The sequence below is a fragment of the Notechis scutatus genome, chromosome 8, assembly GCF_049901735.1.
Source record: "Notechis scutatus isolate UNSWTSFEM ecotype Mainland chromosome 8, rNotScu1.2, whole genome shotgun sequence".
Classification (NCBI taxonomy): Eukaryota; Metazoa; Chordata; class Lepidosauria; order Squamata; family Elapidae; genus Notechis; species Notechis scutatus.
This window is the reverse complement of record NC_142016.1, coordinates 1,004,369-1,030,176: the sequence shown is the minus strand read 5'-3', so window position 1 is coordinate 1,030,176 and position 25,808 is coordinate 1,004,369. Positions and strand designations below refer to the sequence as shown.

At 50.0% G+C, this 25,808-nt stretch overlaps 1 protein-coding gene across 1 annotated transcript; it reads left to right on the top strand.

Moving 5' to 3' along the window:
* Positions 1 to 967: 967 nt before the first annotated feature.
* LOC113416026 (bone morphogenetic protein 8B-like) lies at positions 968 to 25,469 on the top strand. Its single transcript, XM_087970252.1, is given in 9 exon segments — positions 968 to 1,142; positions 1,145 to 1,283; positions 1,286 to 1,483; positions 18,326 to 18,518; positions 18,794 to 18,942; positions 20,077 to 20,268; positions 21,276 to 21,355; positions 21,869 to 21,979; positions 23,188 to 25,469. Coding segments are annotated over 9 exon segments (1,245 nt in total). The 5' UTR covers positions 968 to 1,109; the 3' UTR covers positions 23,338 to 25,469.
* The last annotated feature ends 339 nt before the right edge of the window (positions 25,470 to 25,808 follow it).

Below are 25,808 nucleotides of genomic sequence, written 5' to 3'. Positions count from 1 at the left end.
TGATGGGTTTGATTCGGTCTGTTTTCTTGGCTGTCACACAGAAAGGAACAGAAATCATGTATTTCGATCATTGACCAAACAAAGGAAAGTTTTCCTCTCCATCAATGTCTGGGGGCAACCATGGATGGGCAAAGCTCGTACATAAGGTAGCAGAGTGGCTACTTTTCAGAGAGGGTTGTGCTGGTTGCCTAATAAGAAATGCAAATAAATACTCTCCCTATCCTTCTCTTTCCAAGTCCATGGAGGGAAGGAAGCAGCGCCTTCCTTGCTGCCCAACTGTAAAGCGTCCGAGGACCTCAGTGGGGAGATCAGGGACGGAAGGATTTCTCCAGCCCAGAACTACAAGAGAAAATTGGGAAGCGGCTCAGGCAGGTGCCTCCCTGGTTCACAGGAGGATAAAAAGGAGGTTCGGCACAATCCCATTTGGAAAAGTCGGTTACTGCAGCCAAGCTCAATAAAAATCGATTGGGGGAAGTGGATTTTCTGGTCTGGGCAGCCCATTGGGAAGGACACCCGCAGGCGCCGCTCGGGCCCTGAACCTCCCGGGCGCGTTGGGTTGCCTGCTCCTCACCGCCCTCGCTCAAACGGCCCCTGGGGAGGCGGAGCGGCTGAGCGGGGTCGGGAGGCGCCGGAGCTACTTCGACGAAGCGCGGGACTTGTCCGCTTGCTCCGCGGACGGAGCCTCGAGGGACGGAGGGACGGACGGCGGGATCCGAGGCATCCCGACTCCGGCAGAGGGCAGCTCCGGGGCTGCGCTCCAGCAGGGCAGAGCAGGGCGAGGAATCCCGGCTGCCTCCGGGGGACGGCAACTCCCCGCCCTTCCCGTTCGCCGGGGCCGTCGGAGCTGAAGCGGCGGGCGGGAGGCTCGTCCCACGTGTGCGGCCGCAGCTGGAGGACGAGGCTGGACGGCGGAGGCCGAGGGTAGGCGCCGCGACGTGGCAGGGAGAACGCCCGGCTGGGGGCCTAGCCGCGGCCCCGCCGTCTCTCTCCACTTGCCCGCCGCCGCCCAGCGCATCCCACGAGCCGGGTCGCCTGCCGCCCCCGCCGCCCGCTTCCAGGGCCGGCCCGACGGCTGCGGCGCTCGGACCCACCTGCGCTGCGCGGCCGCCATGCGGCTCTCGTCGGGCCCGGTGGCGGCGGCGGCGCGCTGCTCCTGATCGCCGCGCTGCTGCCGGCCTCCCATCCCCGCCAGGCCCTCGCCCGCCGCCCGCCGGCCCCGCCGCCCGCCGCCCCGCGACGGCTGAGCGGGCGCGAGCTGCAGCACGAGGTGCTGGCGCTGCTGGGCCTCCCGGCGGACCCCGCCGCCCGCCGCCCTCGCCCCGCAAGGCGCGCCCGCGCCGTCCCGCCCCGCCGCCCGCCGCCGCGCCGCTCTTCATGCTGGGCCTCTACCGCGCCCTGGCCCGCCAGGACGACGCCGAGGACGGCCCCGCGCCGAGCCGGACCGCCGACGGCGCCGACACCGTCATGAGCTTCGTCAACCTGGGTGAGTCCCGTCGGGCGAGGCAGGCGCGCGCGACGGCCGCCTCCGCCTCTCCTCGGAGGGACGGCCGGTGCTGGAGCGCTTCGGCGGGGGCAGCGGGGGCCAAGGCTCCGCGAGGCTTCCTTTCCCGGCGGGGCCTCGTCTGGGGCAGGCAAGGGGTCCGAGGAAGCTCTCCGGGGCGCGCCGGCCCTCCCGCCCTGCCCAGAAGGAAGCCCGAAAGCCGGGCAGGTGCAGCCTCCGGGGCCCCTGGGGGTCCGCGGTCCCCGCCTCGCAGCCTGCCGCATGGAGGCCCGGGCCGGGTCGCTCCCTGGGAGCTCCGGGCGCAGCCCCTCTCCAGGCGGCGCGGGGAGGTTGTGGTGCGCGCAGCCCTTGCCGTGCGCGGGTCGCGGTAGAAGCAGCCCCTCCTGGGTTCCCCATTTGGCGGAAGAGGGGCGGAGGTGGCCAGGCAGGGCCTTTCCTCCGCCGGGGTTAAGAGCCGTATGGACCCCGCGGAAAGGGGGCGGCTGATTCTCCAGTTGGGGGCGGAAAGAAAACCCAGAGGACCGAGGGGAGGATCTCACAAGGGCCCCGCTGCTCACTGCCCGAAAGGCGGCGGCTGTCGCTCGGGGCCTGCGCTGGATGGCTCTTTCCCACGCCGCCCAATTGACGGCAGCGGCCCTCAGTGGCAACGCCATTTGGGCCCGCTGAGGATCGGGCGCGGAGGGGCCCATCAGCCGCCCTCCCCCTGGGCGCTGCCTTCCCTCCAAGCCCCGCGGGAGGCTGGCTGGCGGGGGTCGCACGGGGAGGGAGGTGGGTCCCCCCCAATCCTCAGCAGGTGTAAGCAGCCACCTGGGGTGACTCTGGCCAGCCGCGGAGGCTGCAAGCGGAGCGGGAGCGGAATCTGGTCGAGCCTGTTCCCGCCCTGCCGAACTGCTGACTTACTGAAACTCGCCGGGACAATCCGGGAAGCGCAGCTGCTCCCTTGCCAGCCTCCCCTCTTGCACTGGCTGCCTTTCCCTGCGGATCCTCTCTGGCAGAGCGGGGCCCTCCCGCCCTCCCCCCATGAACTGGGTTCAGCCTGGTGGGAAGGTGGGGGGGGGGACGGACACGAAGGGGGGGGCTGTTGGGGGGGGGCGCAGGGCCGGTTGTGTCTTTCCAATGCACAAATGGCAACGGGGTGGGTGGGTGGAAGGTTCCAAAGTGCCACTGAGAAGTTAATGAAAGCCCCCCCCCTTCCCTTGGCTGGGCTGAGAAGGAGCCTCTGCAGGGGGTGTGGGTGTCGACATGGGGGGGGGGGGCAACTCTGACCTCCCTACCACCGGAAACTGCTGTCTCCAGAAGCAGGACTGGGGAGGGGGCTGCAATGGGCTCTTGCCTGCTACTTCTGCAGAGGGTGGAGGGTGGCCCTGCCTGCTAAGAGGAGAGCAGCCCCCTGGCCTGTCCCAGCAGCTGATCTGGCTGGTTTCAGCTCAGGCAGCTCCAGGCTCTGAAGCCGTGGGGTAGCCACACCTTCGGGGGTGGGGGAGTTGTGCGTTTCTTGGGATTTGGGGAAGGGGAGTCTGGGAACTAGCAAACCTCTTGCAGAGCTTGGCCCCCAGCCCAAGGAGAGGGCCACAGAGGCCACCCCCGGGCACAGGGCCTTTGCCCACCCCTGGGGAGGAAGGGCTCACTTGACAGAGGGTGAAGGCAAAGGACTGGCCCTTGACTGGGGGCACTGGGCCATGCTGGGCATCACCATTGCTGGGAGGGGGGAGGTCCTGAGTGGATCAGATTTTTCATAAATCCAATTTCCTCCCCAACTCAGCATCTGAATGGTAAAAAGTGAACCACCTCTGTCCTTTTATCCAGTCTGTATGTATAAAAGACGTGTCCCAATTCATTGACAGTTAACACTTGATCAATTGTTGATTAAACGATTAATCATTAGAATGGACTCCCTCCATCACTGGAGATGTTTAAGAAAAGACTGGACAGCCATTTGTCTGCAATGGTGTAGGGTCTCCTGCTTGTGCAAAGGGTTGGACTAGAAGACCTCTAAAGCAGGGATCCCCAACCACTACTGGGTTGTGGCCCATTTGGAACTGAGCTGCACAAGCAGCGGGTGATTCTGCATCCACTTCGCCTCTGCCTCTGCCTTGGAACCCTCCCCTCTAACTGTGCTGAAATAGGCTAATTCAACTGGCCAGCCGCCGCCTCCGGGCCTCTCAGAATTGCTCTGTGGCTCTTAAAAAAAAAAAATGTTTTTCTCGGGGGGGGCAGGAGGTGCAAAATAAAGCAACCTTCCAACAATAGCAGGAAAAGAACCCAGGGTGGGGTTGCTTCCAGATTCACTGCCATCACAAACCGATCTTCTGAAACGAACTTTTTGCTAAAGTCCACCGTGCATTGTCCTGTGCTCCAGTGTATAAATTAATTTATTTTAGGATTATTTGTGACTGTTATTTCTTTCATTCATTTATATGCTGCCTCCTCTTAGCAAGTAAGTCTGTTCCTTTTAACAATTTAGAATGTTATATTCCTCATTGGCTTCAATGGAGTGTTAGGGAAGGTGTGTGTTCTAATATTTCATTAAATTATGAAAGTGACATTTGCAAAAATAAAAATCTTACTAATTTTGCATTAGTTAAAAAATAAGTCTGTCCCCTATTTATGGAATTGCAATGATTTATTTTTTTCTGGAGCAAACCCCAAAAGCAAAACCAACCAACCAACTCCCACCCCAAGTAAATTCTGGTGTATTTCTCTCCATCTGCAACTCTTAGTGTGCACATCAAAGCAACCACAGAGCAGGCTTGCCTGTGGTGACATCCCAAGAGGGAAACATTGTTCTTGCGTCAGAAAAACAACAACATTTTAAACTTAGGATGCCCGTCAGTGGCCTGGATTTTCAATGGAAATGGCAGCTGTGTGGTGCTGCCCGCCTCAGCCACAAGAACTGCAGAAACCCAATGCCAAGAGGAAACCGAGGTTGTCTTCTGGGAGCAGCTTTCTGTCCACGGAAGATATTTTTGGGAAATGAAGAATGTTGGGGAGCCACCCAGTTTAATAGCTTGCTTATGTCCTGGTGAGCTGGGCCTTCCAGGAACAAGCTGGCTTGACTTTTGGCCACCTCACTGTCTTCAGTGGAAGGTCCTCTGAGGAAGGTATTCCTATGTTGCATTTGCCCCTCCCCCCAAAAAGGTGCTCAGCTGGGGCAGCTGTAACACACGCACACACACACACACACACACACCCCTTTTTTGCAAAACCATTAGACCTCCTGCCTGGCTCAGCTGGGCTGCCCAGTTCCCAAAGATTGGTGCTCTTGCCCGAGATAGGAAGGTTTTCCTGCCCCCAGCATTCAGCCTTCACTCAGCCAACTCCTGCTCAACGCTTCCCTGTCCCCCCCGCAGCATATCTCCTTCACACACAGGCCCCTCGGAGCCCCATTGAGATTCATCAGTTCTGACTGCCACATTAAACCAGGTGGGAAAGCAAGGTCCATTCGGATCCTCCATTGGTTTTGCCCCCAATATCCAGCTCGAGGGGGGCTGCATTTGGCCATTCTGAGATTCGATTAGAATAAGGTCTCCTGCCTTGGGCAGGGGGCTGGACTGGATGACCCCCCAAGGTCCCTTCTAGCCCTCCTCACTTTCCTTTTAGCCCTCGAGGGGCGTCTCTTTTTTCCTCTGCCATTAAAGAGCCCCTTCCCTTGAAATGAGGGAGGCCTCTGATAGTGTCCCCCCCCTCCTCCTCTTCCTCCTCTCTCCGCTTGCTGCAGGCCTTCCTTGGTGGTGTTGGGGGGGTTCAGGTCAGAGAGTCCCTCCCTTCAGCATTCCACAGGGCTGCTTGGAAGGCATCAGCTCCATTCCCTCACTCATCTAACTTAGGGTCTTGGAGATCTCCTAGTCCACCCCCCTGTTCAAGCAGGAGAGCCTATAGCATTCCAGGCAAATATTTCTCCAGTCTCTTCTTAAAAGCCTCTAGTCATGGAGCGCCCACGAGGCTTCTGGGGGGAAGCTGTTCCACTGGCTAATTGTCTTCACTGTGAAGAACTTTCTCCTCAATTCCAGGTTGCTTCTGTCCTTGATGAGTTTCCATCCATGGTTTCTTATTTTATTATTTTATTGATTGATTTGTCAATCACTTACAAAATAATAGGTATAAGTATAAACATGAGTAAGAATACAGAAAATAGGTACGATTAAATGGGGACAATAGGACAGGGACGGTAGGCACGATGGTGCGCTTATGCACGCCCCTTACAGACCTCTTAAGAATGGGGTGAGGTCAATAGTGGATAGTTTGAGGTTAAAGGAGTGGGGGATAGAGGATGTAACAGAGTCAGGTAGTGCATTCCAGGCATTGACCACTCTGTTGCTGAAGTCGTACTTTCTGCAATCAAGTTTGGAGCGGTTAACATCGAGTTTGTATCTGTTGTGTGCTCTTGTATTGTTGCGGTTGAAGCTGAAGTAGTCATTGACTCGTAGGACATCGTAGCAGATAATTTTGTGTACTATGCTTAAGCAGGGGTGGGATTCAATATTTTTAACAACCAGTTCTGTGGGCATGGCTTTGTTGGTGGGCATGGCTTCCTGATCATGTGACTGGGTGGGCGTGGCCAATTCAATGTCACTCACATCAAGGGGCGCTTCTCCTCACCTGGCCTCTTATGACAGTGGGGATGTTGCAATGTTCGTAAGTGTGAAAAATGGTCAAAAGTCACTTTTTTCAGTGCCATTGTAACTTTGAACGGTCACCAGTTTTAGACCAAAACTCAGAAAGGGTATGTAAACTCCCGTTTGAATGTCAATCTTTCTAGCTAGCCAAGAAGCCTTGCTGAATGTCACTCATCTTGGTTCCTTGTCATTAAAAGCTTCTTTGTGGTAGCTCTGCTCCATTATTCAATTATTTCTTCAAAGTGCTAACTCCAATAGGGGAGTATTTCCTCCCAACAGCAGTGTAAAAAGCTTAAAACAACCCTTCCTCTTTAAGAAAGTACCAGCAAAGGGGGAAAAAAAAACTCCTTTGGAGACAGTAAGTCTAGGCATACTGCCAAGAATGCAAGAAGGGTGGAAAAAAACAAAAGGAGATTTCTTCCAACAACCAAACTGCTTAGAAAGTTAACAACCGGTTCTAGGGAATAGGTGAGAACCTGTAGAATCCCACCCCTGCGCTTAAGTCCAACTGTAGGTGGTGTAGTTCAAGGTTGTCCAAGCCCCAAATTTCAAGCCTGGTGGTATAGGGTATTCTGTTGCAAGCAGTGGAGTCTAGTACTCTTCACGTGGAATACTTCTGGACTCGCTCAATTGTATTAATGTACGATATACAGTGCGGATTCCAGACTGATTCAAGTATTGGTCTAGCAAAAGTTTTGTATGTCCTGCCCTCTACTGCTTTGTAAAGTAAATTGACCCTTTCCTCTTCTTTGTGGCAGCCCCTCAAATACTGGAAGACTGCTATCATGTCACCCCTAGTCCTTCTTTTCTCTAGGCTGGACATACCAAATTCCTGTAACTGTTCTTCATATATTTTAATCATCTTAGTTGCTCTTCTTTGCACTGGATGCAGCCTTTATAAAGTGGTACTAATACTTCACATGATTTTGATTCTATGCCTCTATTTCTAGAACCACGGATTGTAATAGCCTTTGTGGTTGCTGTCTCACACAGCTGGCTCATGTTTAAGTGATCATCCAAGATCCTCTCACAGTTATTGTTTTTGAGACAGGTTTCACCTAATGTATACTTGCACCTTTGGTTTTTCGTGTCAAGGTGTAAAACCTTGCTTTTCTTCACATTAAATTACATTTTGTTGGATAGAGCCCATTGTTCAAGTCTGTCAAGATCTTTTTGGATTCTGGGTTTGTCTTCTGGGGTATTGGCTATTCCTACCAGCTTAGTGTCATCTGCAAATTTGATGAGTTCCCCCTTCTATTCTCTCATCTAAGTCATTTATGAAGATATTGAGGAGTACTGGGTCTAAGATGGAAACTTGTGGTACCCCACTGCTTACTTCCCTCCATGTAGATGTAATGTCATTAAGGATTACTTGCTGAGTATGGTTTGTCAGCCCATTACAAATCCATCTCGTGGTAATGCTGTCTATCCCACATTTCTCTAGTTTACCAAGAAGTAGGTTGTGGTGTACTTTGTCAAATGCTTTGCTGAAGTCTAAATATACGATGTCCACAGCATTTCGCTGGTCTATTAATTTAGTCACTTTGTCAAAGTATGAAATAAGATTGGTTTGGCATGATCTGTTTTTTTTTAAAAAAAACCTGCTGGTTACTAGTTATAACTTTATTTGTTTCTAGATGTTCACAGATTTGTTTTTTTATTATTTTTTCCTAGGTATTGATGTTAGGCTGATTGGTCTGTAGTTTCCTGGGTCAGTTTTTTTTTTCCTTTTTGAAGATGGGAACCCCATCACCTCTTTTTCAATCATCAGATTATTCCCCAATGTTTCAGGATTTTTGTAAGATGTGATACAATGGTTCTCAGATAACATCTGACAGCTCCTTCAGGACTCTGGGATGTAATCCATCAGGTCTCAGAGATTTATAGTCATCGAAGTCAGAAGTCAGTTCTCTTACCACTTTCTTGCTTATTTTAATTTTTATTTCTAATCTGTCTTTTACAGTTACATTTTCGGTAGGTTGGGCTATAGGGGTTTTTTGTGTGTGTGAAGATGATGCAAAGAATGAATTGCCATCTTCTCTCTTTAGTGGACCAACTGTTTCCTTGACTTTTTCCTTGTTATTTATATGTTGAAAAAAACTGCTTTTATTATCTTTGACTTTTGTTCTGAAGCCCTTTCAGAGGTGTGGGTCTTCTGTCCCCCCACCAGTTGCTCTCATTCATCAGGCTGGGAGCAGCGATCCAAAGTTACCTGCTGCTGGATGAGATGGCCGCGGGGGCGGGGGGGGCACCACCTTTCTGTCCTTAAGGTTTACTTCTAGGACGGAGAAGCAAGGAAAGTCATGGGGGAAGGGGAGATTTTGCAGACTTAGGGCCTCCCAGACGCTGCTCTCCCTTCCAGGCCAAGGTTGTGTTAGAATCCGTCCTGGCTTCGTTTCTGCGAGATAGAATTCCTTCCGCACCTCATTCCAATTATTTTAAGGCTCCCAATTCTTTATGCAGTTCAGCTTACCAGCTTTTCCTTTTAATTTAGCATCTCAAAAAGGCACATGGCGCTCTCCAGGGCAGCTGGGACTAGTCTAATTGCAGTAGAGGTGTAATTTACAGAATAAAACAAGACACACACACACACATATAGAGGTGGGGGGGGCATATGGCTAAAAATATAATGAAACTGGCGGAGACATAAAATGCATTTTGAGTGGATCAGCAGAGATTGTTTTCAGTACATACTTTAGAAAGCTTATGGAGAAGTAGAACAAGCAAAAGCAAAGCTTTAGGCTGTTAACCACTAGCACAATGATGAGCCTGTATGCTAAATATGCACACGGATGATAAGATTCCTGGATCCACTTGGTGCTTTGGAAAGCAGTCGAGTTTGGTTTCTTTTAAAATCTATTTACTCTGCTATTTCTGGGGCCACCACTGACCTGGGTCTCTGGACGGCGTGCAAGGATTAAAACAAAAGCCGATACATTAACAGCCCCAGTAAAAGAGGGCCCTTCCTGGAGGAAACCACGGCCGGCCGTGAATTTGCTGGCAAACTGCCAACGAAGGGAAGCATGATTTCTTGGCAATAAGTAAGCAAAATAAAAGGGGCCGTGCAATCCATAGGACAGACTTAATGCAGCTCAGTCAGACTTTCAGAAGCCTGCTTGATCCTCCAGCACCGACCATCCCTCTCGGCTCTGAAGATGAGAAGAGCTTTGAAGGCACCTTTCCCTCTGCTGACCTTTCCCTTTTCTATCGGATTTGGAGTCGTCCACTCGGAACATTGAACGGCTCAAGCAAAGTCCAGACTGCTTAAGAAAGCAGCCCCTCCTGGGCCATCAAGTGCCTCCCCCCGCTCGACCCCACCCCCGCCAGTGGATGACTCCAAATAAACTCCTTTCTGCGTTACGGGTGAGAGAGGCTTTGCCCAAATTAGCCCAGGTTAAGCCCTTGACTTTAACAGAGGAGTTGTGGAGCACTTTTTCAGGATTACCTGTGCCATCAGTTCACCTTCAGCCTCCTCACTTTTTATTTATTTCATTTTATTTATTCATTCAATTTCTATAGCTGCTGGACTCAATCGAGTGACTCTAGGTGGCTTACGAGTCTAAAAGACTTTTATTTTATTTTTAATTAAATCTTGGCAGGGAGGGGCTGATTTCCACAAGCTGCGCCAGAACTGGGCTTTCTACTTCAAGATTTGGGCACAAAATTGGGCAGAAGGTGAATGCGTTTGACCCAAGGAGGAGCAAAGAGGCTTTGGCCACATGCTGGATCCAAGTGGCCTTTTTTAAGATCAGGGAAATGCACAAGAATTAAACAAAGGACCATTAGAAGCCCCAACGAAAGAGAGCCCTTCCAAGGGAAAAACACGGGGTGAATTTGCTGGGCTTCAGGTATCACCAAATTTTACAGAAGGTGGAATGGATGGTGCTATTGTCCTCTAGGAACAGCGCATGGCTTTTACTTTTGCAGCAATAATTAGGCTTAGTTAGGTGTATTTTAATCTGAAAGTTTAATTGGCTCGTAATTATATCAGTTATTGTAGAATCCATGCAAACTCCCTAGAGTAACGGAGTTCCAGCCCATTTGTTCTCTGGCTTTCTCCTTCCCCTTTCCCAAATGTGTAAACAGGGCATGAATGAGAGGCCTGTCTTAGGAACAGCCCTGTGTTTTCCAGAGGGAAAGCATTAATTCCAAGAGTTTGGATTTAAATTTCATCTGAAAAACAAACATTGACCCTTTCATCCTCATCCAGGAAAGGACCCTTGAGCCAGCCTTTGCTTTCCTTAAAAGTTCTAATTAGATTTATCTTTTTAAGCATTCAGAAACACCTTGTGCATCATGAAGGCATTTAACAAATGTTTATTTTTTCAGAACACCATAGAAAACGCTGCCTGGAGCAGAGGGTGTAAGTCACGGTGCCAAAAGGGATCATATCTCTTAAATATAAACTATGAAAGATTCCTTTCTTGGACGCTCCTGGCTCCCGAGGGTGCCCTACTCCATGTTGAACCAAGGAGGGGGGGCTCTCAAGTAGAAAGTGGGGGTGCCCACTTCCACCCCGGCCCCAGTGCAGCTGGTCTGCTGGCCTTCTCAGGGAAGAGTTGAGGGCCCAGCAGATCCCACTTCCTTGAAGGCTGCCTAGGAAGGATTCCTTAGGATTTATCGAGCCAGTGAGTTTCCATTCTCCTTCCAAACAGTTTTGGTATCCCTTCCCCTTGAATGGAGAGTCCGGCCTCTGCTCAGCATGGAAGGAAAGTGAGGCAGCAAAAGGAATGGTGTGTGTGTGTGTGTGAGAGAGAGAGAGAGAGAGAGAGAGAGAGTTCTTTAAGGTCCAGAGAAAATGATGACCACCAACAAGGAGTGAAACTCTCCAGGCCCAGCCCATCTTTCCTTTCTGGAAGGAATGAGGCCAGCGGTGTGAGGCCTTCTCAGGAGGAGACCCCAGCCTGTCCCAGTTGCAGCTCCATCATGTTCTGACACTCCTCATTGTCCTCCTCAGCTACACAATGTTGTCCTTGTTGCATCTCTAGCCTTAATCGAGGCAGCCTTAAATGGTCATTTTGTGAACTGCAATAAAATAGTTGTTTCCCCCTTAAAGCAAACCTCCTGTATAAAATCTACCATGGTGTCAAACCTGCCCCAATCCGATCCCTTAGAGAAGAAAGGCCTTCGACTCCGTTTGGTTAAACCAAAGGCTCCTTTCAAGAAGGGTGTTGGTTGCAGTAAAGTCAAGCCAGCTCTGAAATCACCACACTTGCCGGATACAAAAATAAGGGGTAGGCTTGCCCCCAGCCCAACCTTCCTCCTCCTCCCGCGACCAAACCGTTTCCAGCCAGCCGGAGGGGAGGTCGAAGGACCTGGGTTTGGGGAGGACTGGATCTCCTGCTCTGGTCCACCAGCCCTTCCTGTCTTTCTTACTTCCTTACTTCTTGACTTCATAGGCTGCCCACTGCACGATCCAAAGCCACTCCGGGTGGCTGCCTTCCCCCAGGACCTGTTTTTGGGAGCAGCTTCTCCAGGTGTTTCCTGCCAGGGGGGAGGAGCCAAACTGCACCACCCTCCATCATGGCGTCAAGGGAATGTCACTTATCCAACAACCCTGAAACACAACCGTCCCCTAACCGTCCCCTAACCTAGCCTGGTGCTCTCCAGGAGCCAAGCAAGCGCCTGCCCACTTTAAGGGCCAATCTGGAGGTCCTTCCCACTTGGGGGGGGGTATTTCCACCTTGTCCTGGAGAAACGTGGACAGAGACGGATTAGGATCTCTCTGTGATCAATTAGGGCAGACCATTTCATGGGAAAGTGCCTCCTGCTCCTTTCATTACCAAATGCCTCCAAGCCACCCCATTAGAGTCCCATGATGACCCCAAACGCAGGGTGCAGAAGGAGAGGAGCAGGTGGGCCTCATCTGGGAGCTGCAAATGAGCTTCCTGGACACCCAGCCACCCCCAGTGGAGAAGACGCCCTTCCTCCTCGGGTCCCCTCATTGCTTCCGTCCTGCAGCCGGTCTGTGCCGTTCTCCCATTTGGAGCGTCTTTGAAGTACCTGCCCTGAAACAATGGGTGGAGCCAGATGGTGGGAAACCAGCCATCCGTCTCTCCCCCGAATGTGGGTTGGGGCTGTGGAGCAAGCAAGTTCTGGCTTGTGCAAATTCTTTGGAATTGGTATTCTTTGGAAGAGAGTCCACCACAAGCCCCCTTCCCTCCCACAGAATGTCAGCCCTCCCACTTTCTTTGTGGATCAACCAAGCAACCACTGGACAACTGCGCTTGTGGAGCAGAAAGTTCTCCCCTGATTTTGTTCTATCAGTTCTTAATTCAGTTGGTTTAAAAGGATTTGGTTCTGGTGTTTAAGCCAAAAGAAAAGGGAATTTGGGTAAATGTTCCTGGATGGAGCGAGGTCTGTGGGGACTTCCTGTCTCTCCTAATGCAATCGCTCTCACCCTAACGTCTTCTGGGGTGTTGGCTGTCCTACCAGCTGACTGTCACCTGCAAGTTTGACGAGTTCCCCCTCTGTTCCCTCATCTAGATCATTTATGAAGATGTTGAAGGATATTGAGCCTAAAACACAACCTTAGGGTATCCCTCTGGGTGTGGTTTGTCAGCCAGTTACGAATCCATCTGGTATGATGCTGTCTGTCCCAAATTTTTCTAAATTACTACGAAGAAATTGTGGTCTTCTTTCTCAAATGCCTTGCTGAGGTCCATGTCAGGTGTGTCCCAGTTTGTCCCAGATTCCATTGGTGAAATGAAAGATTCCCTCTTACTAAGTTCAAGCGGTTACAGCAGAAGCAAAGCTGGGTCTGAATATTCCCACACAAGCCTGCGGTTTTCCCATCTCTCAGTTCATCAGTGTCCAACACTATTGGTTTTTGACGTTTTGAGGATCGGTCCTTTGGTGGAGCTTCACATTCCGTTCTCAAGGCTCCATCCTGGAGCAGCTGGTTCTTTCTGGATTGACACCTCTGCTCCCTGTCACCCTGTCATCCACCCTTCTTCCTCCCCACGTCCATTCCCTACTCTCCCATCCCCTCTGCTGCGTTTTATGGCAGAATGCCAGCGAAATAAGCTATGCTGAAGATGGCAGATCTGACATTGTGTCTACAGCATTTTGCTAGTTCACTAATTTAGTCACTTTGTCAGAGAATGAAAAAGGATTTGTTTGGCATGATCTGTTTTTGATGAACCTGTTTTTGTTGGCTTCTGGTTATAACTTTGCTTGCTTCTAGGTGTTCACAGATCTCTTACTTGATTATCTTTTACAAGATCTTCCCAGGTATTGATGATGATGATTGGTCTGTAGTTTCCTGGATCCATTCCCCCCCCCTTTTTTTTTGAAGTTTATCAGCATGACTGACATGCTGGCTGGGCATGCTTTTTGGGGAATTCTGGGACTTGAAGTCCACCCATGTTAAAGTAGCCAAGGTTGAGAAACACTGTTGTAAATCCTCCTTTTCAGACGGCGCTTTTCTTCCAGGGTCCAGCCAGAAGCGTTTGCTTGGGGGGGGGCACCACATTTGGGATGCAGTCCCTGAATTGAGGTCAGATCTCCCCCTCCCCAGGGGTGGGGGTTGCACTGGAGAAGCCATTGCCTCCCTGTGGTTATTTCTTCCCACAAAGACACCTTGACATGCTGGAATAAGAATACATTTGAATCTGGGATATGGGGTCTTCTTGCAGGATTTCATTTGAATTAAAAATAAATAGGTAGAAATCCATTTACTTGCTTTTTCTTGTATGTAGTTATGTTAGCTGCTGACCACTAGGAGGCACTATACAGCTAGCTTTCTCCTTGTATGGGGCTCATCACTGAACCTCTCCATCTTACACAGAATCGGAGCTGGACCCTGTAGCAGAAGTTGAAGCTCTCTTGCTGTCAGTAGGCTGAGGGGGCTCTGGATGGCACACCGTCCTTTGAGTTGCTGCTATTAATTTACGCTCTTAGACTCAGGAGCCCATTGTTAGTTACTTTGTTCGGCCCTCATATTAGAGCCTCCTTCCCCCCACACCTTTCTTATCAATTGTTATATTTGCTCACAACCACAAGGACGCTCTATGTGGCCACTTTTGTCCTTAACTGGGACTTTACAGGCACTGTAGCTTCCATCGCTTGGTGTCCAGTCTTGGCAATTTCGAGACTCCCACGATCCCCAGAATTAGGAGTCCTGGCTGGGGACGTGCATAAATCTTAAAGTTGCCAAGGTTTGATGCCTCATCTTAGTTCTTATATGTGCCTTTTCCTCACCTGAAATTCTCTCTGTATCAGGCCTGTCCCAGCTTGGGCAGAGACTCTCCGCTCCATTTGTAGCAAAAAGTATTACTAATACCAAGTGGTTACAGCATAAGCAAAGGCAGATCTGAACATTCCCACATAAACTTAGTGCTTTTCCCTTCTCCCAGGCTCTCCCCCCTCGGTCGTTTTGTAACTGTACAATGGTATGGTCTGTGCTGTCCAGACAGTTTAGAGTTAATGGGATTTGGAATCGTTAGTTAGGAATTGTGAGCTGTCCCCTTAAGGGAATGCATCATGGTAAATGTAGTTAAGGTATCCTGGGAAATGTAGTCCATGTCATGTGGTCACATCTGTAATCCTGATTGGTCTCTAAATTGACCCTTGTTGGGTTGGGGGAGGCTCCCTCACTCTTGCCTGAAGCCATTACCATGCGGCTGCTTCAATCATCATGGGGTTGAGACCTTATTATCTTCCTGCTATTCTGCCTGTCCTGTACAAATACTGTACAAAGGCAGAGAGATAAACTCCACAAAGCATCCATACAAAGTCTTTTTTATTGGTTCATCAGGCATCCTGTCAACTCACATTTATGACGAGGTTACCAGGCCACAGCGTGCAACACCCCCAGGGCCCACGGACTCAGAGCTGTTAGTCCTCCCAATGAAAAAAGATACAACAGCAACTATGTATCGTCCACTGCAAGGAGAAAACCCTTCATGGTTGTCCATAAAACTGAGATCGACTCCTCACCCATAAACAGTTCTGGAGAGGACTCATCAGATACAACCCAATTTATATCTCCGACTCCAAAGAGAAGCCAGTTTTGTCCTTTGCGCCACACTCGACATTCGCTGAACAGGTGCCAGGGGTTTGCGGCGAAATCCCTGTCCAAAAGGAAAGAGTTGATAAAAGAGCTCCAATTCTGCAACAAGTGTTGCGAATCCAAGCACTCGCCCAAATACTGCACAGCCAAAGTGCAATGTCATATCTGCAAAAGTGACACGCATCCAACCGTGCTTCATCCTGACGCCGATCCACCACTGCAGACATCTCGTCGCCCTCCTTTCAACAAGGAGCCTCAACATGCTACAGAAGCACACCCAGAGCCAGTGGTGAGTGCTAATTGCATAGTGGTGTGCAATGGCACACCAGCCCCTCGCTCGTGTCGTCAGATTTGCTTAGCCAAAGTCTACCCAGATAGACGCCTAGAAGAAGCAGTAAAGATGTATGTAATACTGGATCCTCAGAGCGATCGCTCACTCGCCAGGTCCGCATTCTTCGACCTCTTTGATGTTCAGAAGGAAGAAGTGCACTTCACGATATCAACGTGCACTGCACCAAGATGCACGGCAGGGAAGGAAGCTACTGGACTCTGTATGGAGTCATTAGATGGAAGTTCCCAGTTCCTACTGCCACCCTTGCTGGAATGGAATGGGATACCAGATGACCGCAGCCGCATTGCAACACCAGAGGTAGCTAGCAACATACCTCACCTGAAGCGTATGGCTCATCTATTTCCCGCCCTCGATCCTGAAGCCAAGATTTTGCTCTTGCTGGGATTCGATGCCCCTGATGCCTTAGCGCACACCGAAGTAGTCAGAGGCCCGAGATACTCACCCTTTGCCATCAAGACAGACCTGGGTTGGGGAATCTCAGGACTTGTCAGTCCTAAAAGGCCACCGCCGACCAGTACATTTTCGCTAGGACACCCTAAACAGCCACCAGCAACCACCAGACGTTCACTAAGACACTCTACACGGGCATATGCCTCTGCAACACCCTTTCCAACACCTTCCCGATGCCCTTCGACACCGTGGAAGAAAGAGTACCGCTCCAACCCTAAAAGGCCACCAGAAGCGACCACCAGACTTTCACCATTGGCACCAAGAGTACCTGTCAACCCTAAAAGGCCGCCAGAGATGACCAGCAGACTTGCACCAAGAAGCTCTACACTAGACCGGTCACCGACCTTGTATTGCTGCGGAGAAAGGCTGAACTTGAAGATTGAACCTCAAGCTTTGCATGCTTTGCTTTGTTTGATGCTTTATTGCTATTTACTGTTTCTCTTAGTTATATAGGTAACTGTTTATTTTAGTTATATAGTTATCTGCTATTCAGTTATTATTACTCTTTACTGTTTATCTTAGTTAATTGCTCTTTGCTTAGTTGGTGGAATATACAATTCCAGGCAGGGAGTGTGCTGTCCAGACAGTTTAGAGTTAATGGGATTTGGAATAGTTAGTTAGGAATTGTGAGCTGTCCCCTTAAGGGTAAATGTAAATGTAAATGTAGTTAAGGTATCCTGGGAAATGTAGTCCATGTCATGTGGTCACATCTGTAATCCTGATTGGTCACTAAATTGACCCTTGTTGGGTTGGGGGAGGCTCCCTCACTCTTGCCTGAAGCCATTACCATGCGGCTGCTTCAATCATCATGGGGTTGAAACCTTATCTTCCTACACCACAATTCAGATATGCAAAGGATTGGACATTAAGAAGAACCTCGTCATACCTCGTCATAAATGTGAGTTGACAGGATGCCTGATGAACCAATAAAAAAGACTTTGTATGGATGCTTTGTGGAGTTTATCTCTCTGCCTTTGTACAGTATTGGTACAGGACAGGCAGAATACGGAGATTCTCAGTCCTCCAGGTCACAGTTGTCCCAAAGGTGTTTTTTCCCTTGGTTTTTCTTTGAAGAAGTTTAGCTTCTCAGCTCTGACTGGATGATGGGGAATGGAAAGATTTATACTCCTTGCAGACAGAATTTGCATTCTTTTAGTGAGTCATGGAGGCCACTTGGAGGACACAGAAAAACCTTCAAGTGACCCCAACGGTGCTTTAAAAGAATGCAAATGACCAGCTGTTCTCCCATTTGTGTCCTTGGATCTGCCAGGCTCTATTCTGGACTGGCACCTCTGGCTCCTGTCATCCTGTCATTCCCCCTCCCCCATATCCCCTTACTCCTCCCTCCCTCCCTCCTTTTATGGCAGGATGCCGTTTTAAGAGAATCAGAGCTGAAGTGATATGATGGCAGACCTGACAAACTGTAAACTTCTCTGAACAGGAATTCGCTTTTGCTTACTTTGTTCCTGTCACCTGCAAACTGGGAGAGACAATCCAGAAAAATCCACCTGTTTGATCAGAACCTGATCTCAGGGTTTTTACAGGTATTATTGTAGAGCAGGGGTCCCCAAACTTGGCAACTTTAAGACTTGTGGACTTCAACTCCCAGAATTCTCTAGCCAGCTATGCTTATGAAGTCCACAAGTCTTTAAAAGTTGCCAAGTTTGGGGACCTCTGCTGTAGAGCAGTAGGCGAAGAGTGCTCCCTAAAAGAGATTTTACAGTAACCTTATCTCTGCCTTATGGTTGTCTTTCCTGTTCAAATTGTAGGTTGTTTTTTTTCTTTCTTTCAAGCATTTCCCTGTAAATGCAGGTCCAATTTTTTCAGACCAAGCGGGTGTTGATCCATTGGTTTCAAGAACAATTTAATTGTCTCCACAGCCTGACATTGTGGGCTGAGAGAGGGGGACTGGCCTAAAGTCACTCAGCTGGCTTTCATGCCTGTTGCAGGATTAGGATTCACAGCGTCCTGGTTTCTAGCCCAGTAACTTCACCATTTTTTCCCACCCAAATTATAATATATAGTAGAATCCTAATTTTGGAAACTTTTAATTCAGTAGATTATAATTGCATTTGCCTTTTATGCAACCACATCGCATGCTTTCTTATACATATTTGCAATCAACTGTTCTTTTTTTACAAGGTAGATATCATTATTTTAGTCTGTCCGACTAAAATTTGTCCGACCCACTCACTGTACTTTCTCTTAGCCTTCCAAATGTATATATTAGTCTACTGCGTTGCTTTTAATTAACCATTATTATTAGTTGAATTTGGATGTTACTTTTAAAAGTTTGTAAATCTGTACTTTGAGAGTTTATTTGAAGCAGAGAATGTAAATAATGGAAGCCAAATAAACGCCTTTGCTTTTTTGATGTGTGCAACTCTATTCAGTGGAGCTGGACAGAGGCATTTTCCAGAAGAGGCCTTACTGGAAAGAATTCAGGTTCGACTTAACTCAGATCCCAACAGGGGAGACTGTCATGGCGGCGGAATTCCGAATCTACAAGATGAAAAGTTACACCTGCCATGTTAATCAGACCCTTCACATCAGCATTTACGAGGTCATCCAGGAGCACCCAAACAGGTACAAAGAGACCCAAACTGTTGATTTCAGGCCTTAGTGACTGGGCGGTGGCTCCAGCCGCTGTTTCCCTGGTTAAACATTTCGCCTGGAAGGGATCAACCCAAGAGCGGCTCTCTCAGCCTGGAAGGCGCTGCTCAAAGGCCAGGGATGGGTGGGTGGGATTGGCTTCCTTCCTTTTTAAAACCACACAAGAGCTAAAGCCCTCCGGTGACACCTGCCCATTTGCCCCTTTCATGTGAGCCTGAGGGGCTCCGATATGCTTTCTGCTCCTCCAGGGAATCTGAGCTCATGTTCTTAGACCTTCAGGAATTTCTGGCTGGCCTGGACGGATGGCTGACCTTCGATGTCACAGCTGCTAGCAACCACTGGTTGTTGAACCGGAAGTACAATTTGGGGTTGAGACTTTACGTGGAGACAGAGGATGGTAAGGCTCGTGTATTGTTTTGCCCATTCTAGTTTTCCATCCTTCCTGTTTGAAGGGAGGAAACACTCGTGGGGTATTGCAGGTAAGAGGGAGAAGATACCAACTTAGTAAACAGAAACTTTGGTTCATCTAAGTTCAAGAGTCCTCAACCCCTGGTCCGTGGACCAGTACCAGTCTGCGGCCTGTTGGGAACCGGTCCTTGCAAGGGGCGGGCGAGCGGCAAAGTTTCATTTGTGCAAGTGGTGGGCATGCGCGAACCCCTTCCCTCCCTCCCATCACCGCCACTGCTGCTGCCAGTCCACGGAGCCAGAAAGGTTGGGGACCGTTGATCTAAAAGAATGGACAATAACGTTGATATGTGAAGATATCAAAAGCTGCTGCTTCCCTATTGCTCCGTAATTCTGCTGAGGTTTTCTTCAACCAGCTAGGGATTGAATTAAACAGACATTCTCCAAGGCAGTTAAAACAGTACTGTACTACATCATCCCCTTGCCTACTCCCACTCCCTTCTACAACGTTTATTCAGAAATAACTGTTATCCTTGCATTAATTAGACCCTTGCAGCATTAATTAGAAGTTTCTATCTCCTGCTCTTTGTCAGTCATGTTTTCAGGGAGCACAAAGTATTCTTATTCAATTAGTTCATTCTTGCTTCCTAGTATCTTTTCATTGTTTAAATTTTAGACTTGCAATCTTTGTGGAGACTAAATTTTGTCCCGATATTGTGCAAAACAATGGTAAGAAGAAGTAGCCGATAGAGTAGTAACCCAATTCATTTGAAAGGCTTTAAGGTCAAACAAATGTGTTGGGAATTGCATTTCTCTTTGGAAATCGTGCCCAAAGGGTAGCTGGCAGTCCCGTAGTGTTAGGACAGGTCAGCAGAGACGCTGCTTCCCGCCTTCTTTTGTGCTAGAGGCAGATGCTTTGAGGGAAGGAGACGCCCCACACACACCATGACCGCTGCAGCCCCCTCCTCCGCCCTGTGCTTCAGGGGGCATCCCTGGAGCCTCTTCCTGCAAATGGGTTCTCCAGCCCTCACCCCCCCCCCAGTGTGGGAGTCCTGCTGGGAGGGAAGGAGCTCCATTGTCAGTCTGGCTGGCAGCCTAATCGGGGTTTGTTCTTTGGCTTTTGAAGGAGAGAGTGTGGACCCCGGACTGGCCGGCCTCTTGGGTCGCCACGGACCACGTTCCAAGCATCCCTTCGTGGTGACCTTTTTCCAGGAGAGTGAAAACCAGGTCAGGCTCCCTCGAGCAGCCAAGCAGGCCAAACGGCGGCCCAAGAAGACCTACAGCTTCCCACACTCCAACAGGCTCCCAGGGCTTTTGGGTAAGAAGCAGAAAGAAGGGAGGACGACTGGTGGACCAAGCTAATCATAGGGTCCGGTCCCAAAAAGTGAAAATGGCGACACCGCAATCAAAGCCCCACCTGTTTTGTGCACAACACCTTTAGAAACAGGTGGGGAGGGGGGCCTCAATCACACCCCTGGGCTGCCCTCCAGATGTTTCTGCCCTCATTCTGGACACCCTGGATCTGCTCCTGCCCCCCCAAGACACATCACCCCCTCCTTCCCACCGATCAAGTCTGGGTGGAGATGCAGGAGGGGCCTCTTCCACCTGCAGCTTTGTCGCCCTCCCTGGCTGGGCTGCCTAGGAAAAATTCAGCCCCGCCCACCCCTTCCGGATTTCAGCAGAATTTGCTTGGTCCTCAAATGTACCCCAAACACATGGAAGACACACGTGTTTCGCACCTGTCAGCCTCCCCAACCCTGAAGGAAGTTGAGAGCAGCCGTGTACCTGGCATGCAGGTGGGCCGAGCTATGACTGTTTCCATCTGATGGCCTGCAGCAGGCAGCAGTTCTTTGGCTGGTGGGCAAAGGGAAAGGCTCCAATTCCCAGAACGGCCAGCCCAGCACACACACACACACACACACACACACACACACCCCGCCCCTCTTGGCCCACCTGAAAGCCTGAAAGGTTAACAAAGTGCAGTTGCAGAGCCAATCCTCGCATCCGGAGGCAGCTCAGCTGGTGCCTCTTCAAATCTGCCCCCCTTTGGGGAGCTCCGTGGCCCAGGAAGGTTTCCCCAGAGGGCAGCCCTGGAAGGCAGTGCCACGGCCTGGGAGGTCTGCCTCACAGGGAAGCAGCCGTGGGCAGGGATGGAGCCACGCTTGGTGCCAAGCCTTTGCCGGCCTCGATCTCCCAGAGCGGCAGGGGTAGGCTGTGGGGCAGGACAGCTGGAGGTCCCAGGACCAAAAAGGCTGGCGATCCCACCGTGGAGCGTTGGTTGCGCAGCTCCGTAACGGAAAGACCCTCCTCTTTTTCCTTCCTTAGATGATGTCTATGTTTCTGAGCAGAGCCAGGTCTGCAGAAGGCACGAGCTGAACGTCAAGTTTCAAGATTTTGATTGGCTGGTAACCATTTTTAACCCTGTTCTTCTTGAGTCCCCAGAAAATACCAACCGGCAGGCACCTCTGCCCGTCCTGCCTGCCCCCCGTCCCCCCCCGGGGGCTCTCGTCTGGCTCATAGAAAGGGAAGGGCCTAAGGCCAGACGGGGCCTGTTTCCCAGTCAAAGAGGAAAGGGCCCCTCGCAACTCTGCTTGCTCGGCTCAGCTTGAGGGTCAACCTTTTGGAAGTGAAAGTAACGTGTTGACCTCTCCCCCCCCCACCCCAGTGTAGAACACGGAGTAATAGAGTTGGAAGGGACCTCGGAGGTCTTCTAGTCCAACCGCTGCTCGAGCTGGAGACCCTCCTAGACCATTCCAGACAAATAGCTGTTCTTGAAAACCCCTCACAACTTCTTGCTCTGGTATCTCTGGTATCAGACGATTCAGGAAATTGCCACTGTCCTGCCCCCCTCCCCATCAGTCTCCTTTGAGCTGCAGGCAGGAGTGGAGGGACTTACCTTCGTCCTTATCCTCCCCCAGGACTGGGTGATCGCCCCGCAGAGTTATCCCGCATTCTACTGCGATGGAGAGTGTGTTTTTCCCCTGAATTCCTCCATGAATGCCACCAACCACGCCATTGTCCAGTCGCTGGTCAGTATCTCCTGTGGGAAGCAGCAGGAAGGCTTCTTAGCAACTGGAGAAGATGGACAGCAATCTATTGTATTATTTTGTTGCACTATTTTCTGTTGGATTTATCTCTTGCCTCTCCTCTAGGATTTCTAAGGGACAAACAAGGCACCCCCTCCCCCAGTTTTCCCCACAACAACCCTCTGGGAAGGAGCGCCTGGCCCCAAATCCTCCTGGGCAGCTCCAGCGCCTTCTCCCCTCCGCTGCCCCAGCTCTTCCCCGGAGAATTCCAGGGCTGAAAGGAGGAGGGGCGTCTCCGCCCAAGCCCTTATTGATGGGAGAGCAGCCCTCTTCCCCTTCACCAAGATCCCCTTCCAACAGGGGCTTGCTCAAAGGAGGGTAGCCGGAGTCCAGTGGCACACCAAGGGCCCGTATTTTGTCCCATTTTGGAGCCCTCCTCCAATCGTCCCGGGGAATCACATTTCTTCCCCCAGGCCCCAAGGGAAAAAGCTGCCTGGCCAAGGTTGGTCTCGCCTGCGTGAGGTTGGGGAAGCCTCCGCCTGCTAGGGGCAAAGAGCTCCCCAAAGGACCAATTCACGGGTCAGAGATGATCTCCTTCTGCACTTGTGGAGTGTTGGTCAAGAAGGCTGCCACAGCTGAATAATCCCCACTTTTTAAGAGAATTGTGGACGCAACCCACGGCAACAACCTTCCATTGCCTCCCTCTCAGCAGTGGCTGCTGGAGAGAGGGAAGTTGCAGGTGGCAACCTGGCCTGTTGGTGGCTTGTTTGGCCCGGGGGAGGGGGGTGTATGCACACCGCCTACCCCAGTTTTAGCAAGAACTGTGCCCCCTCGGTGGTCAGCCCAGCGCCAGTGGCAGCGTGGAAGAGGCCCTGCTCCTCCTGCCACAGACGAGATCAGGAAGCCGCTGGGACTTGAAGGCAGCCGCTGTTCCTCCCCATCAAAGCCTGGGGAAGAAATATTTTTGCCAGTGCTGACAAACGGCCACTCATGGAAACGGCTGCTTTTTCTCCTGGGAGCCAGGGTTTCTCTGAAGCATTTCCGCTTCCTTGTGGAGAGCGGCCAGGGGGCAGTGGGGTGGGGGTGGGGGTGGGGGGGGGTCTGGGGAGGGTTGGACCTTCTGCTCCAGGCCAGAAGCTCGGCCCTGCAGGAGGCTCCGTGGGAGGCTTTGCCTGCCTGCTCTGGTGACCCTCTTCCTCCCCTCCTCACAGGTCCACCTGATGAAGCCCGAAGCCGTCCCCAGGGCCTGCTGTGCCCCCACCAAGCTCAGCGCCATCTTTGTCCTCTTTTATGACAGCAACAACAACGTGATCCTCAGGAAGAAGCGGAACATGGTGGTGAAGTCCTGCGGCTGCCACTAAGGCTGCGGCCGACCCAGGACCTTTCTGGGGGACCAGGGTTGCTGCCTGCTTCTGAAAAGACAGCAGGGAAGGGGCCTCCACTGCCCCCTGGACTGGGACGGAGGAGGCCAGCCAGTCCCACACCTGTGGGCAACCGGGCCCTGTCGCTGCTGCCGGGAGAGGAGCTGCCGCTTAACCAAACAAACAGCCTCCCACCAAGAAGCCGCTTTGCCAAGGAAAGGAAGAGAGGAACAGGCTGCAAACATTGCTCGGGCTTGTATTTTGGCCTCCCCCATCCCTTCCCTGATCCTGCACCACACATCACATTAAGCCAAACACTTCAAATAGACTTACTGTGTGCAAAGGCAGCTGCAGTCCGTCAAACAGCCCAAATTCTGCAGCAAGCAAGAGGGGTGGCTGCTTGCAGGGATCCCAGATGTGGGCAGCTCTCTGCAGCTGGCAAGCCTTCCTGGTCCCAAGAGCACCATTTCCAGGGCCTGAGCAGAGCCATAGCCAGGCCCTTCCTTGGCAGCTCCTTCCCACCTCTGCTCTGTTCTCACGTGGCTGCGATCCAGAGGGAGCCCTGTCACAGGTGCCCAGAGACTTTGGCGTAAACCAACATTGGCACCTTGTGGCATTCCCACTTCTCCCAAAGCAGCTGCCCCCAGAGATTCCGCTGTCAATTCTGCCAGGTGAAGAGACCCCCCCAGGGCAAGAAGGGGGTTCAGAAGGTAGTCTGCCTTCCAGTTCAGGCCTTGATCAACTGGGGAGGAGAGAGAGCAGTTGAGAGGTTGAGGCCAGGGGGGGAAACAGTTTAGCCTGCTTATAAATGCAAAGTTACCTAATTTCACATTTTGCAAACATACCAAACAGAATCACATTGATCATTAGAAATTCATACCTCTCTAAATTTTGCCTTGCAACGTTTAAAGGATATCTCTATATTAAATGGAATATATATCTTGCATAGAAGTTGGATATGTAATACATTAACTAAGAAGAATTGCTTCTAGACAATGCATATTAAATCAGATTGCAAATGAATATGTAAAGGAGAAATATGCACAAATTGTAGCACAAACTTTTTAAGAAAATCGATGCTATTGAGTTTGGAAGGGAGGAATTTGCAAATGGAAAGAAGAGAGGAAATGAAGCAATTTGAATAAATATCCGTTGCAGCATTTTGTTTTGCTGCCCAAATGAAGGAGCAGTCTGATAGTGGCATGTTACCTAAAACTGCTCTAGACATGCTTCTGTAACGGGGCTCAAAATAATGTGAGTTTTATGTTAGTCATAAAAAAGTCCCAAAATTTTGTGGGTATGGTGAAGGACTCCCCACTGCTTGTTTTAAGATGATAGAACTAAAATCATAATTTAAAAAAAAAAATAAACTTCCATTTGAATATGATAGTCTACAGAACTACTGGTTGTGTTGGAAGAAATGTCCATCTGGATTCAGTTCCAAGTGGGGAGAAAGACACTGGAAACATTGGACGCTGCTTGGAAGGATGGTTTAATGGTGAAGCAGAATCACCAAGTACGTGTGATTCTGGGTAGCTGACCACATGGACTGGAGAGTTATTTATACCCTCTCTTGGGCTTTGACCTTGAGCTTCCTGTTCCTGTGGCAAGGGCATGTATCCTATTGGTTGCTGTAAAGGCAAATCCTAGGAGTTTGTCTGAGATAAGTTTGGTTGAACTGTGGACTGATATAATGTCCCCAGGTGATTTCACAATGCAATGAGCCCTGCTGTTAGATGGATAAGAGGGCTAATCCTATTATGTCCTGAGGGCCATGTCTTAATCCCATCACCCTGGAGCTGAAGGAGGGGCAGGGAGCCACAGGGAGCTGCTCTTTATTTTTAAAAACATGTTTATCCTTTTCTCATCCAGAGAAATACAATGTTCTGCCTTTTTAATATTTCTTAGACTATTTCTTTTTTTTAAAATAAATTTTATTGGTTTTTAAAAACAAACATAAACAAACAAAACATAAAAACATCAAGCTGTCTTCCATAGGTGTACATACAGTGTGCCGGTTGGTTTACAAATTGTTTTGTGCTTCCATTTCATAGTCTTCAATTACAATTACATTGCATATGATCTCATATTGTCAATCAAAAATTAAATACCTTAGTATCATTATTAATCAATCATTTGACTATACTTTTATTCATTCATGTTTTACAGGATCTATCCTAAAATCATTTTGTAGATATAATAAGAAAAAGTACATCTTTATATATTTATTATTTTCCAAAAGTCTATGTATTTCATTACTGTATTTTATTGTCTAACCATTGATAGAAAAGATCCCAAATTTTATAAAATTGTTTATCATCTTGTTCTCTAATTTCAAATGTCAATCTACTCAATCTCTACAGTTGCATAATATACCATTCTAAATTTTAACGTTTTAAAATCCCTCATGACCTATTAGCACACATGTGCTTTGCCAAAAGCAAAACAGACTACCCTACAGCGTGCTGATA